Source organism: Oncorhynchus mykiss, chromosome 2 (genome assembly GCF_057628025.1).
Source record: "Oncorhynchus mykiss isolate SJ-2025 chromosome 2, ASM5762802v1, whole genome shotgun sequence".
NCBI lineage: Eukaryota > Metazoa > Chordata > Actinopteri > Salmoniformes > Salmonidae > Oncorhynchus > Oncorhynchus mykiss.
In genome coordinates, this window is record NC_143023.1 from 83,318,010 (window position 1) to 83,334,171 (window position 16,162).

Below are 16,162 nucleotides of genomic sequence, written 5' to 3' on the forward strand. Positions count from 1 at the left end.
TGGAGTCGCTAGGGCAACGGGCCTACATGCTCTGCTTGGAGAAGAGGGGAGAGGAGAACAGAGAGGAGAAAAAAATGCAAGGAAATCAAGATAGTGGCAGCTCTACAAATAACTTATCCAATGGGCTTTGACCTTCCAAACACGGCAGAAGGCTAACACAAAGCCCCTCCTCTCCCCTGTAACTATTCCCAAGGTCATTGCTGTAAATGAGAATGTGTTCACAGTCAACTTACCTGGTAAAATAAGGATAAAATAAAAATATATATTTAAAAAATTATGCTGTGCCAATTTATTAATTAAGCCACTCACTTAGATTCACTAGCAAGTTAAACTTAGGGGGTCGCGTTAATGCAGGAAAAAAAGATAAAACGCATAACAAATATCTTGCTGCGTTTTGTAAACGCAGATGTAAAATACTTCTTATTTCTGCTCGGCATCAGACTAATTTCGTGCTTCAGTTGCACTTCTCTAATCAGATGAGAATTCACAAAAGAGCATTCTATCAGCAGACCATGCTCTGACTGATATACAGACACTTTTCTCCAGTGCTTTTACAGCCTACTTTTCTTGGAAAAATGCAATATTAACTTAAGAAAAACATTAGGAAATGTAGCTGGCTACATTCTTTCTATGGTAAACATTAGAAATATGATGGCAATGCATCGTTTTTCCAAAACATACCTTTTTCATTGTTAGCTTATTTTCTTGTGTGGCTGCCAAAAAGCATTGCACATAAGCTGCTTTCTGACGAATATGTTACATGAATGTATTTTCTGTGAAGATAAACAATAGTTGCACATCGCTGATCAAAAAAAAACTTGACTTTCAATATAAAACTCGATCCCCCACAGCTGGACTCACCTGCTCCTCCCACTTTCTCCCTTTGTGCTGTTTACAAACAGACATTGTTACTGGTTCAACTTGTCACGTCCTTGGAAATGAGCGGACCAAGGCGCAGCGTGAGTATAGTTCCACATATTTAAGTGAAACTAACAAAATAAAATAACAAACTTACAAAGACAGTGAGGACGTAGTGCCCAAAAACACTAACAAACAATCAATATCCCACAAACACAGGTGGGAAAAATGCTACCTAAATATGATCCCCAATTAGAGGCAACGATTACCAGCTGCCTCTAATTGGGAACCAAACTAAAACACCAACATAGACATTTTAAACTAGAACACCCCCTCGTCATGCCCTGACCTACAACACCATAGAGAAACAAGGGCTCTCTATGATCAGGGCGTGACAGTAGCGGGACTAGACGCCGTGACTGGACTGGGCGTTGGCACAGAGGAAGGATCCTGCCATGGAGCTGGACTGGACGCCGTGCCTGGATTGGGTGCCGGCGCAGAGGAAGGCTCCGGCCTTGGAGCGGGACTGGACATCGGCGCAGAGGAAGGCTCCTGCCATGGAGCGGGACTAGACATCAGCGCAGAGGAGGGCTCCTGCCATGGAGCGGGACTTGACGCCGTGCCTGGACTCTCCAGACCGGGGACCGTCGCCGGAAGCTCCGGACTGTGAACCTTTGCCGGAAGCTCTGGACTGTGAATGCGCACTGGAGGTCTAGTGCATGGAGCCGGTACAGCCGGTACTTCAGGGCGAGTGCGGGGAGCAGGCACAGGACGCACCGGACTGGAGAGGTGCACCGGAGGCCTGGTGCGAGGAGCAGGCACAGGACGTACCGGACTGGGGAGGCGCACTGGAGGCCTGATGCGTGGATCTGGCACAGGTGACACCGGACTGGTGTCATGCTCTTCAGCACGCCTGTACGGCAGCATTCTCGTCGCTACCACCTCTCTCCGGAATATTTAATCAAATTCCTCCTCCAACTCCCAAACAGGCTCTGGCACTCTCCGCTGCTCGACCACCAGCTCCATGTGCCCCCCCCCCAAACAAATCTTGGGGTTTCTGTGGCCGTGGTCCCCGGTGTCGTCGCTATCCTTCCATGCTCCTTGGCGACTCCCACCAAGGAAGGGTCTCGTGTCCTCTCATGTCCTCCCAAGTCCAAAACTTCCTTACCTCATTTTCACACTGCTTGGTCCTTTGTTGGTGGGATATTCTATCACATTCTTGGAAATGAGCGGACCAAGGCGCAGAGTGAGTTTAGATCCACATATTTATTTAAGTGAAATTAACAAAACAAAACAAAACAAAACAAAACAAAACAAAACAAAACAAAACAAAACAAAAAACGTACAAAGACCGTGAGAACGTAGTGCCCAAACACACTAACAAACAATTAATATCCCACAAACACAGGTGGGAAAAATGCTACCTAAATATGATCCCCAATTAGAGGCAATGATTACCAGCTGCCTCTAATTGGGAACCAAACCAAAACACCAACATAGAAATGTTAAACTAGAACACCCGCTCGTCACGCCTTGACCTACTACACCATAGAGAAACAAGGGCTCTCTATGGTCAGGGCATGACACAACTGTTCTGGGGAACTACGATATGCTTCATAATGTAAAATAATGTGACAGGTGAAATTAAGAACGTGGACTGCTTTATCTCCTAACTTATTGCACAATTTGGCCGAAGTTATTTACTTAAAAAGTATCTACAAATATTAAAATATATTTGAGTCGGACCGCAGAGTGAAGGAAAAGCAGCCAACAAGTGCTCAGCATGTGTGGGAACTCCTTCAAGACTGTTGGAAAAAGCATTTCAGGTGAAGCTGGTTGAGAGAATGCCAAGAGTGTGCAAAAGGGTGGCTATTTGAAGAATCACACTTTTTTGGTTATTACATGATTCCATGTGTGTTATTTCATAGTATTGATGTCTTTACTATTATTCTACAATGTAGAAAATGGTAAAAATAAAGAAAAACCCTTGAATGAGAAGGTGTTCTAAAGCTTTTGACCGGTAGTGTTTGTGTGTATATATATATATTCGGAACGTATTCAGATCCGTTCACTTTTTCCACATTTTATTATGTTACAGTCTTATTCTAAAATTGATTAAAATTGTTTTCCCCCTCATCAATCTACACACATGATGAAAAAGCAAAAACAGTTTTTTAGAAATGTATAAAAAATGTAATAATGAAATATGACATTTACATAAGTATTCAGACCATTTACTCAGTACTTTGTTGAAACACCTTTGGCAGTGATTACAGCCTTGAGTCTTCTTGGGTATGACGATACAAGCTTGGCACACCTGTATTTGGGATGGCAGGTAGCCTAGTGATTAGAGTGTTGGGCCAGTAACCGAAAGGGATGCTGGATTGAAACTCCGACCTGACAAGGTAAAAATATGTTGTTCTGCCCCTGAGCAAGATAGTTAACCCACTGTTCTCCGTTAGGCCTTCATTGTAAATAAGAATTTGTTCTTAACTGACTTGCCTAGTTAAATAAAAATTATTTTAAAAAATTGGGTAGTTCTCCCATTCTTCTCTGCAGATCCTTTCAAGCTATGTCAGGTTGGATGGGGAGCAATTGCTGCACAGCTATTTTCAGGTCTCTTCAGAGATGTTTGATCGGTTTCAAGTCTGGGCTCTGGCTGAGCCACTCAAGGACATTCAGGCATTTCTGTTTTTCAGGTTTAATACATTTGCAAACATTTCTAAAAACCTGTTTTTGCATTGTCATTATGGGGTATTGTGTGTAGATTGCTGAGTTTTTAAAAATGTATTTGATCAATTTTAGAACAAGACTGTAACATAACAAAATGTTGAAAAAGTGAAGGGATCTGAATACTTTCCGAAGTTATGTAAGTATGCTACATGACCGATAGTATGTGGACAGCTGCTTGTCAAACATCACATTCCAAGTCATGGGCATGAATATGGAGTTGGTCCCACGTTTGCTGCTATAACAATCTCTACTCTTCTGGGAAGGCTTTCCACTAGATGTTGGAACATGTCTGCTGGGACTTGCTTCCATTCAGCCACAAGAGCATTAGTGAGGTCGGGCACTGATGTTGGGCGATTAGGCCTGGCTCGCAGCATTCCAATTCATCCCAAATGTGTTCAATGGGGTTGAGGTCAGGACTCTGTGCAGGACAGTCAAGTTCTTCCACACCGATATCTACAAACCATTTCTGTATCGACCTCGCTTTGTGCATTGGGGCATTGTCATGCTGAAACAGGGAAAGGTTCTTTCCCAAACTGTTACCACAAAGTTGGAAGCACAGAATAGTTTAGAATGTCATTGTATGCTGTAGCGTTAAGATTCCCTTCAATGTGGCATATCCACTAACCATGAACTACTGCCCCAAACTATTAGTCCTCCTCCACCAGCACTATGCATTGGGGAAGCAGTATGCATTTGGGCAGGGAAATCCCAGATTCTTCCTTCAGACTGCCAGATGGTGAAGCGTGATTCATCATTCCAGAGAAGACGTTTCCACTGCTCCAGAGTCCAATGGCAGGGAGCTTTACACCACTCCAGCCGATGCTTGACATTACCCATGGTGATCCTAGGCTTGTGTGCAGCTGCTCGTCCATGGAAACCCATTTCATGAAGCTCCCGACAACAGTTATTATGCTGACGTTGCTTCCAGAGGCAGTTTGGAACTCGGTAGTGAGTGTTGCATCCGACCGAGGACAGGCAATCTTTTCACGCTACGTGTTTCAGTGGTCCCGTTCTGTGAGCTTGTGTGGCCTACCACTTAGCGGCTGTGCCATTGTTGCTCCACTTCACAATAACAGCACTTACAGTTGAACGAGGCAGCTCTAGCAGGGCAGAAATGTAACAAACTGACATGTTGAAAAGGTGACATCCTATGACGGTGCCATGCTAAAAAAGTTATTGAGCTCCTCAAGTAAGGCAATTCTACTGCCAATGTTTGTCTATGGAGATTGCATGGATGTGTGGTCATTTTTTTTTTACACCTGTCAGCAAAAATAGCCGAAATAGCAGAAATAGCCGAATCAACTAATTTGAAGGGGTGTCCACATACTTTTGTATATACAGTATAGTGTATGTAACTGACTACACTTTAGTTTCCCACTGTTGTGGTAAAGTTTTCTTCCCAGCCAAGAGACAAGATTTTAGTAACTAGTTTTAGTGGTGCTATGCCTACACAGACAGTCAAGTGCCTCCTTTACTGTGTAAAGGGCTCATAGTACGTTTGAGGACAGTAAACCCAGGGAATAGGCTATTTCAGTTGTTATAGTGACTACATCTCTCTTCTGGGCACACAATTTACTGTTCCTCAAGGCATAAACTGATCTGTTCTGGTTGGCGTTACACACAACCAGCCATACTGGTGGATACAGACAGAACAACCTAATGCTTAGACGTGTGTTATAAATACCTGTACTGTTGAAGGCAATGCCCAGCTCAAATTTGTACTGGTATTTTAAGTGAACTCTCATGATTTAATTTTTTCAAAGAACTGCATGTCAGCAGGTTAGTTGTGTGTAATGTATTGGTTGGACTTGGAAGGGTAAAATACCATACCACCAACACGTGTTACATACTTAATTTAAAAGGGCTAATGTTTGATATTTCTTTCATGATGGAGATGCTGAAGCAAGCAATGCATTTTAAATGGGATTTTTTTTATATTTGATTGTACTGAGGCACCTTCAACATCTTAAACATAACTGCAGCTTCCGGAGTGATGGGTCACACTGGACATGATGAGAAAATATGCAATTTGTACAACAAGCCATCAATTAACTCTCTCTGTACAGGAACATCTGACATCCAGATTAAATTACTCTAATCTAAAACGTGCATGATTGTATAACCGTAATCCCTAGGAATTAATGGGTTAATTTAGGGGATTCTGTTGGACTGGATTGAGAACTGTGGTTGTTCATCTCTATCTGTCCCCCATTGTTCTGTGTCTTCCTGTCTCTATCTGAATGTCTCTGTTCGTACATACTGCATGTCTGGGTGTGCTGTATACATATTGGGTAAGACTCTCAGACAACAGGTTGTGGATTCTGTGTGTGTGTGAATAACGTTTTTTCTCAGATGGTCTGTATGCCCACCCTCACTGTAGTAGTTTCACTGTAAACAAGCCAAATATTGAAGCCTGAATTATGTATTGGACTATAAAAACTTTAAAATGAAATATGTTTTATTTAAAAAAAAAAATCATTCTATTTGTACTTATTCTGTCATTTTATCTAACATCTCTCATTAATTTAGACATTTAAGGATTCCTTGGCTGCCATGGCCAATGCACAAGTCTTAGTTCCGTCTCGTATTGTTTCCGGTAGGACCAATAATAGAGTAGCAAACCATTTCTGACAAACATCCGTAGTGCAGACCTGTGATAGCGTCGTATCTTGGAGGTGTGAATGAGGTCTCTGCTGAGTTTAAACAGACCTACCGGCTTTAGTTGGATGACTTCTTTAAAACTTCGTCTGGCACGGTCAAATTTTCTTCGCTCTGGTATTGTCGTCGTGGTTAGATACTTCTCCGCTGTTGTTATGGACGACATGGGTCTGGCGGTCAGTCGTTCACCGCTCGAGCGCCTCGAATTTGACAATGTCGCACTCAAGAAACTTCCACTGGATACATCAGAAGAACCTGGTCCGCGAAGGGTGACAGGAGCCTGTTTCTCTCGAGTAAAACCACAGCCAGTGCTCAAGCCCAGATTTGTGGCCGTCTCGAATGATGCTTTAGCTTTGCTTGGGCTGAACGCCATGGAGGTTCTGAACGACCCACTGGGTCCAGAGTACCTGAGCGGCTCCAAAGTAATGCCAGGGTCCGAGCCTGCAGCGCACTGCTACTGCGGTCACCAGTTCGGGTCATTCGCCGGACAGTTGGGGGACGGGGCGGCCTGCTATCTGGGTGAACTAAAAGCTCCAGCAGACCAGTGCTCCGAGCTGCTGCGAGAGAACCCCAGTGGCCGGTGGGAGATTCAGGTCAAAGGAGCTGGACTGACGCCCTACTCCAGGTTGGACAGTATTGCATAAGCATGACTAGACAGTTCTAAAAATTATTTAGCTAATGAATCTGTTTCCTCAGTTTAAATACAGTTGACTATCATTGTAGCCCATGAAAATGTGCTAATGTTGTTGAATACATTTCTATCATACTTTCTCTTCCATTCCCAGACAAGCGGATGGGCGTAAGGTGCTGCGATCCAGCATCAGGGAGTTTCTGTGCAGCGAAGCGGTGTTTGCTCTGGGCGTGCCCACCACGAGGGCGGGGTCGCTGGTGACCTCTGACAGCAAGGTGGTACGGGATGTGTATTACAGTGGGAACCCCCGCAAAGAGAGGTGCTCTGTGGTCCTCCGCATCGCACCCACCTTCATCAGGTGCATAGCCTATCACATGTTCTCAGTCTTACAGTTATGGCAAATGACTTTAAGGAACAATACTAAAACGTGTCACTCTGATCATTGTGTTTGCGTGTGTGCAGGTTTGGGTCATTTGAGATCTTCAAGGCGACTGATGAGAACACAGGCCGCCAGGGCCCCAGCTACGGCCATGATGCGATCAGAGGTCAGATGATGGATTATGTCATAGAGACCTTCTACCCAGAGATCCAGCAGAACCACACTGACAGAGTGGAGAGGAATGTGGCATTTTTCAGAGAGGTATAGTATAAACACCACTAGATTCAGTGAAGCATCCATGATTCATTATGTTAAAGGATACAGTAATGCTCTTAGGCTTTATGAACTTAAAGGATATCCTTTTATGTCCTTCATGAAAATAAAACTAATTTGACTCAAAGCATACTGTAGGCCTATATTTGAGCGCTCTCTATCCTTGACCTTTTTGTCATGGATCCAAGAACACTGCTATCCTCTTATCCTGTTAATCTGCTGTCGCTAGGACGTTGAAGAAATACAGTGAGTGTGACACTGTCTTAGCACACACTGTGCTATTAATGAATTTTCTCATGAAAAATATTATTTGACCACCACAGTATATAATCCCTAAATATGTATTGCCTAACCCAGCACCTAAGCAAGGGATACATTTAAAGATTAAACTACTAGACTCAAGTAATCTCCTCTTCCTTCTGTTCTGACACTGGTGCGTGTATGTGTTTGTCCCTGACTGGTAGGTGATGTTACGTACAGCTCGGCTGGTGGCCCAGTGGCAGTGTGTGGGTTTCTGCCATGGAGTCCTCAACACAGACAACATGAGCATTCTGGGACTCACAATAGACTATGGCCCCTATGGCTTCATGGACAGGTACATCATACAGTACTCAGCAGCAGTCCATCTCTTCCACAGCAGTAGCCTTGACTAGCATGGATGGCTTACCTGCTTTATTTTATTTTGATTATGGCCATATTCAAACTTCAACTTCACTTTTAATGTACTTGTTAATGAATCCAAACAAGGGTCTGGCTTAACACTGCCTAATTTCTCCTCTATCTTGTTTGCAGGTTTGATCCTGACTTCATCTGCAATGCCTCAGACAACTCAGGCCGCTACTCCTATCAGGCCCAACCGGCTATCTGCCGCTGGAACCTGGCTCGCCTGGCCGAAGCCCTGGACCCAGAGCTGCCCCCAGGCCGGGCAGAGGCTGTTCTGGACGAGTACCAGCCCCTCTACAACACCTTCTACCTGGGTAACATGAGGAAGAAGCTGGGCCTGCTGAGGAGGGAAGAACCGGAGGACGAGATGCTCATCACTGAGCTGCTGCAGACCATGCATAACACAGGTAGGGGGAGAGAGAGGGACACATACTCACCGGACAGTTTATTAGGTACATCCATCTACACTGAACAAAAATACATCGCCTGTTTCTTGAGCTGAAATAAAAGGCCCTAGAAGTGTTCTATATGCACGAAAAGCTTATTTCTCTCCAACTTTGTGCACAAATCTGTTTACGTCCCTGTTGGTGAGCATTTCTCCTTTGTCAGGATAATCCATCCATCTGACAGGTGTGGCATAGGTATAAGCTGATTAAACAGTATGATCATTACATGGGTGCTCCTTGTGCTGGGGACAATACAAGTCCACTCTAAAATGTGCAGTTTTGTCACACAGCACAATGCCACAGATATCTCATGTTTTGAGGGGGCATGCAATTGGCATGCTGACTGCAGGAATGTTCACCAGAGCTGTTGCCAGATCATTTTAATGCTAATTTCTCTATCATAAGCCACCTCCAACATATCACAGACCACGTTTAACCATGCCAGACCAGGACCTCCACATCCGGCATCTTAACCTGCGGAATCGTCTGAGACCAGTCACTGGACAGCTGATGAAACTGTGGGTTTGCACAACCAAATAAGTTTCTGACAATTCATACAGAAATATCTCAGAGAAGCTCATCTGCGTGCTTGTTGTCCTCACTAGCAAAAATGCTCCCCTTCGATGGCCACTGGCACGCTGGAGAAGTGTGCTCTTCACGGACTAATTTTGGTTTCAACTGTACTGGGCAGATGGCAGACAGCGTCATGTGGGCAAGCAGTTTGCTGATGTCAATTTTGTGAACAGTGTCCCGTGGTGGTGGGGTTATGCTATGGGCAGACATAAGCTACTGACAACGAACACAATTGAATTTTTTCGATGGCAATTTGACTGCACATAATTACCGTGATGAGATCCTGAGGACCATTGTTGTGCCGTTCATCCGCCCCCATCACCTCATGTGTCAGCATAATGCACGTCCCCATGTCACAAAGATCTGTACACAATTCCTGGAAGCTGAAAATGTCCCAGTTCTTCCATGGCCTGGATACTCACCAGACATGTCACCCTTTGAGCATGTGTGGGATGCTCTGGACCTACTTGTACGGCAGCGTGTTCCGGTTCCCGCCAATATCCAGCAACTTCCCACAGCCATTGAGGAGGAGTGGAACAATATTCCACAGGCCACGATCAACTCTATGCGAAGGAGATGTCACGCTGCATGAGGCTAATGGTGATCACACCAGATACTGACTGGTTTTCTGATCCACACCCCTACTTTTTTTAAGGTATCTGTGCCCAACAGATTAATATCTTTATTCCCAGTCATGTGAAATCCACAGATGAGGGCCTAATGAATGTATTTAAATTAACTGATGTACAGTAACTCAGTAAAATCTTAGAAATTGTTACATGTTGTGTTTTATTTTTGTTCAGTGTAGTACAGGGTCAGACCCTCCTTTGCCTCCAGAACAGTTTTTTGTTTGTAACACCATTCTCGTTAAACCCTAGACACTTGTGCGTAAAAATCCCAGGATGGTGGCCGTTTCTGAAATACTGGGTCTGGCGGGCTTGGCACCGACGATCGTACCACGCTCAAGTTACTTAGGTCACTCGTTTTGCCCATTCTAACGCTCAATTGAACTGTAACCGAATGCCTGTCTGCCTGTTTTATATAACAAGCCACGGCCACATGACTCACTGTCTGTAGGAGCGATCCGTTTTAATGAACGGGGTGGTGTACCTAATAAACTGGCTGGTGAGTGTACATAAGAAAGCTATGGGGAATGAGGAGGGACAAACAACTGAGGGGTGTGCCGCAGAACACTCAGCACTGATGCATAGAAAGGTGATTCACGGTCACATTATTCACACAGAAGACATGTTGCCAGTAGAAGACAGCTATGACACTGACTAAGCATGACTGATTTAATATCTGATCCTTCTCTTCCTGGACACTAGGAGCAGACTTCACCAACACATTCCGCTGTCTGAGCCAGATCCCCTGCCCCACTGAGGGAGATGGGGAAGCAGAGGAAGGAGTCATCAAAATGGCCAAAGACCTCCTCCTGGAGCAGTGTGCCTCTCTGGAGGAGCTCAAGGCTGCCAACAAGCCCAGCATGGACCCACGGTAAGATAATATATTGACATGAGCAATGAGAACACATGTAATGGTTTGTTGGAAGCTTCTTGGTCTTGGGTCATTGAAGCTGTAGTAGAGCTTTGGAATTTGGTCAATAATACAGTAGTGGACATGATCCTCTGACCCAAGTTTGTCTATTCTAGTCAATCTCTTTCACCTTCCTCTGCCTCTCCCTTCTATTAGTTATTTTTTTTGCGATCACATTTTTGACATTTTGCATTGACACCACTCTCCTCTCACCCTTCAGTGAGTTGGCCATGCTGATGCAGTTGGCCCAGAGCAACCCGTCCCTGTTCCAGATGATATCAGACCGGAGGACGGTGGCCATGCAGCTGGAGAAGCTGGGCAGGCTGAAGGAGCTGCTTGAGGCTGATGAGGTAGAGGTCAAGGCCAAGCACAGGGAGGACTGGGCCACCTGGATCACCTCATATAGGCAAGTGCTTGTATTTTTAAAGCATCTCAGAAAAAGTCCTAGGAATCTTGTTAACCTATTTTAAGACAACAAAAACTCCCAGCTAGGTAGGTTTTAGGATCTTGCTAAGACACTGCTCAGACAAACTCTGAGCCAGGAATTAAAATAAACTCACAAAAGTTTCTCAGCTAGTAATCACAACAGTTTTAGGTACCGCAAAGGAAAGACAGTGATGACACTCATTGACATTGGTTATTTCCAATAATTTGTAACAATGAGGCATGCCAGCTGTGAACGCTATAGCACGCTTCAGACAACCACTGTGAATGTGACTGTACATCAAATGTTGCCATGGTAAAATGTTTGATATAATGTTTGCTTGACACGATCACTTTGCCTACTCTTAATTGTTGCCGATGTGATTGCACTGAATCATACAGTATGATGGTTTTTAAAAGCGGAATTTCGATAGTATTACTGCTATATCAACACACTTGTCACTCCCGTTCAACTTTAAATCGCTTTGGCACAGTAGGCATCACGTTACTTGACAATAATGTTGCAGAAAATGTTTGAAAGGTTTATAATTTTCACCGAACACAATCAGTTAAAATAGGGCCTAGATGCTTTCAATTGCACAGTTATAGGTTATAAGTTATAGGCATTTAGGAATATATTTTTAACAATGTGATATTGCTCTCCAAAGGGGTAACTTTAAATAACATAATATAGGTTCATTTAAATAATGTATTAGTCTAGTGGTTCTAAGTATTTAGGCATATGATGTGGATTAGGCCTCATGCCAAATCATTCTCAAAATATACTGTTGCATGTAGGCCTAGCTTGTTTATAGGTTGAGCATATCGAATTATCAAAACATTATTTTAACAACTCCGAAGCAATTGCCTGTCTATGGTGCAGGAACCACTGACTCGCTACCTTTTTCTATCAAAACACCTGCTGGTAACTCCTTAACAGGTTAGGATGCCTCATGAGGTCTCCTTAATATCTGTCGACTAGGTGGGACTAACTTATGACTAACGAGGCTTCATGCATAGCTTTTATTTTTACCCATAAGATTAGGGGTAAAATATATTTTCTCAATAGTTACAACTAATTCTCTACTCTGAGACGCTTTGTGGATACAGCCCCAGGTGTTCCTGTCTTAATCATTATGATCCAAAAGGCAAAACTGATCCTAGATCAGCACTCTATTCCACGCCGTGAATACAGGCCCTGAATTGAACTTGTCTTTTTCTCCAACTCAGTGTTTGACACTATATGAAGGTAACTCTACCATCAGATATATTGCTTTAGAAATGTAGTATTGGGAGATGGAGCGGATGAGAAGGGAAGGGAATAAAAGCTTAGAAAAAAGCAGGTTGGTCAAATGTTTGCAGTAGAGGTAGTGTTAGTCTTAGTTATTTGACTATGCCAACCCATCTTCTCTGAACAGTGGGGGGGTTTCATTAGGCTCTAATTATGTGTTGTGACTGGTGCAGGGAGCGTCTGGCTAGGGAGGTCGAGGGCCAGAGTGATGTCCAGGCACTGCAGGAGGAGAGAGTGAAGGTGATGGATGGCACCAACCCACGATATGTCCTCAGGAACTACATTGCCCAGAATGCAATAGAGGCAGCCGAGAACGGAGACTTCAGTGAGGTCAGTCTCCGATCAAGCAATGATGTCACCAGAACAGTAGGATTCTCCAAAGGAAGGAAAAAACATGCTGTCTCTGCCTTTACTTGCTTCTCTGGATTTCCCTCTCATGGTTTGATCTTTCTCCCATCTCTCTGTGTCATAGGTCCAGCGGGTTTTGAAGGTTCTGGAAAAGCCTTTCTCTACCCAGCTGGGTCTGGAGCAGCCGAGCTGGCTGGGCCAGAGGGGGGCAGAGGGGCAGAGGAATGAGGAGGAGGAGGAGGCACAGCAGGGGGCAGAAGCAGCATCATCCCGAATGCGTGTTCCCTATGACAGCAAGCCCCCGGTTTGGGCCAATGAAATCTGTGTTACCTGATCTTCGTAGTCCCTTCCCTGACAGTGAACCCACCTAAAGTTAGAAGCGAGTCATTCAGTATTTTCTTCACCTCTGTTTACCTTTACCTCTCCACTCTCTCGCTTTACTTGGGTGGGTAATGTCAAGGAAAGTACATTTATGAGTTAAGATGCTACTATGTCAATCAGTCAGTCTGTAGAGGAGAGGATGTGTTAAGAGTTTTAGGAAATTTCAGAGTACAACCCCAGAAATTTGAAATCACGCCTTTGATCCAAGTGATATTTACATTTATGGAAATATCACATGTTTAGTAGATCTATACTCTTAATACAGATACAAATCCCGCTCTGTAGATCTGCGTAGCCTATTGACTGTCTGGTTATGAATGACGGCCCAGACGTCCAGTCCCACAGTGACCCGTCTGAGTCTGAGAGACTAGGAGTATCACCTCAATATATCAAATATCATGTGTCTATGCGTGTGAAAAGGAATGATTGTAGATGAAGATTTACATATCCTCTGAATCGTACTGAATGGTTCACATATGTGTATGTGACTGACTGAGCCGCAAATGACTTAGCGCACAAGTATAACATAATTGGCAACGTTTACACTACCGGTCAAACGTTTTAGAACACCTACTCATTCTCATTTGCATATTAAATCATAAAATATATGTATATTTCCCATGGTTTTCTTGGTTGACAATAGCAGTTTTGAAGCTTCCTGGAAAATGTAGGCAATACATAGAATGTTATCATGACCAACAACAATGTTGTGGTGTTTTATTTGTGCAATGAAGCACTAAGTGGTCAGTATTATGGCTGCTGTGACATATATACACTACTGGTAAAACGTTTTAGAACACCTCATTCAAGAGTTTTTCTTTATTTTGACTTTTCTACATGTAGAATAATAGTGAAGACATCAAAACTGAAATAACACATATGGAATCATGTAGTTTCCAAATAATTGTTGAACAAATAAAAATATACTTTATATTTGAGATTCTTCAAATAGCCACCCTTTGCCTTGATGACAGCTTTGCACACTCTTGGCATCTTCTAAATCAGCTTCACCTGGAATGCTTATCCAACAGTCTTGAAGCAGTTCTCATATGCTGAGCACTTGTTGGCTGCATTTCCTTCATTCTGCAGTCTGACTCATCCCAAACATATCAATTTGGTTGAGGTCGGGCGATTGTGGAGGCCAGGTCATCTGACACAGCACTCCATCACTCTCCTTCTTGGTTAAATAGTCCTTACACAGCATGGAGGTGTGTTGGGTCATTGTCCTGTTGAAAAACAAATGATAGTCCCACTAAGCCCAAACGATGGGATGGCGTATCACTGCAGAATGCTGTGGTAGGCATGCTGGTTAAGTGTGCCTTGAATTCTAAATAAATCACAGACCGTGTCACCAGAAAATCACCGCCACACCATAACACCTCCTCCAAGCTTTAGGGTGGGAAATGCATATATGGAGATCATCCGTTCATTCATACCACATCTCACTAAGACACAGCGGTTGAAACCAAAAATCTCCAATTTGGACTCAAGACCAAAGAACAAATGTGCACCAGTCTAATGTCCATTGCTTGTGTTTCTTGGCCCAAGCAAGTCTCTTCTTCTTGTTTTCCTTTTAGGAGTAGTTTCTTTGCAGCAATTTGACCATGAAGGTCTGATTCACACAGTCTCTGAACAGTTGATGTTGAGATGTGTCTTTTACTTTAACTCTGTGAAGCATTTATTTGGGCTGCAGGTAACTCTAATGAACTTATCCTCTGCAGCAGAGGTAACTCTGGGTCTTCAATTCCTGTGGCGGTCCTCATGAGAGCCAGTTTCATCATAGAGCTTGATGGTTTTTGCGACTGCACTTGAAGAAACTTTCAAAGTTCTTGACATTTTCCGTGTTGACTGAACTTCATTTCTTAAAGTAATGATGGATTGTCATTCCTCTTTGCTTATTTGAGCTGTTCTTGGGCTATGTTCTGTATACTCCCCTTGTCACAACAACTGATTGGCTCAAATGCATTAAGAAGGAATGAAATTCCACTTAACTTTTAACAAGGCACACCTGTTAATTTAAATGCATTCCAGGTGACTACCTCATGAAGCTGGTTGAGAGAATGCCAAGAGTGTGCAAAGCTGTCATCAAGGCAAAGGGTGGCTATTTGAAGAATCTCAAATATCAAATATATTTTGATTTGTTTAACACTTTTTGGTTACTACATGTGTTATTTCATAGTTTTGATGTCTTCACTATTATTCTACAATGTAGAAAATAGTCAAAATAAAGAAAAACCCTTGAATGAGAAGGTGTTCTAAAACATTTTACCGGTAGTGTATATATGTCACAGCAGCCATAATACTGACCACTTAGTGCTTCATTGCACAAATAGAACACCACAACATTGTTGTAGGTCATGATAACATTCTATCTATTGCCTACATTTTCCAGGAAGCTTCAAAACTTTTGTGGAATTTGCTTTTGTGGCTTGTTCCTTGGTCACTTGAATTTCTTTAACTTTTGATATGTTATGGCTCAAAGTTTAGCTGTTCATAATATTGAAAAAACCATTCCATTAAAATTATATTTTTGGAAGTTGGAAGGTTTTACTCGGAGGTAAAAAGGAAAACTGTGTGCACTAATCAGAGCTCAAGTCTGTTAATATTGATCAGTTGGAGCTTTTCTCTCAAAAGAAAGGAAAAAACGTTGATTATAATAGAACAGACTATCCTAAAGTTATAATCCCTCACAAAAGCCAATGAGATTCTTACATTATCGTTTTTATTTCTTTGTTATTAAAGTAGATATGATATTCAATATATTTTCTTCTGAGAGCTTCCTCTATATGTGAATTGTAGTCAGTAAACTTCAACAAAAATCTATATTGGCTGTTGACACTTTATGCACACCCATGCATAGGCCTACATATGCACAACAGTATAGTCTACATTGATTTATATTCCAGCTTGTCTCTTCATGTCTAGGTTATGTTACATTGCATGTGAAGTATTGATGTTGCTCATGTTAG

The 16,162-nt window shown here is 43.0% G+C and overlaps 1 protein-coding gene across 1 annotated transcript; it reads left to right on the plus strand.

The window, feature by feature from the left end:
* The first annotated feature begins 6,175 nt into the window (after window positions 1-6,175).
* Window positions 6,176-16,016, plus strand: LOC110497881 (protein adenylyltransferase SelO-1, mitochondrial-like). Its single transcript, XM_090209710.1, has 9 exons — window positions 6,176-6,874; window positions 7,035-7,238; window positions 7,343-7,520; window positions 7,997-8,127; window positions 8,325-8,602; window positions 10,543-10,711; window positions 10,971-11,160; window positions 12,642-12,794; window positions 12,937-16,016. The coding sequence occupies exons 1-9, from the start codon at window positions 6,273-6,275 to the stop codon at window positions 13,153-13,155; spliced, it is 2,124 nt and encodes a 707-aa protein (XP_090065836.1). The 5' UTR covers window positions 6,176-6,272; the 3' UTR covers window positions 13,156-16,016.
* The last annotated feature ends 146 nt before the right edge of the window (window positions 16,017-16,162 follow it).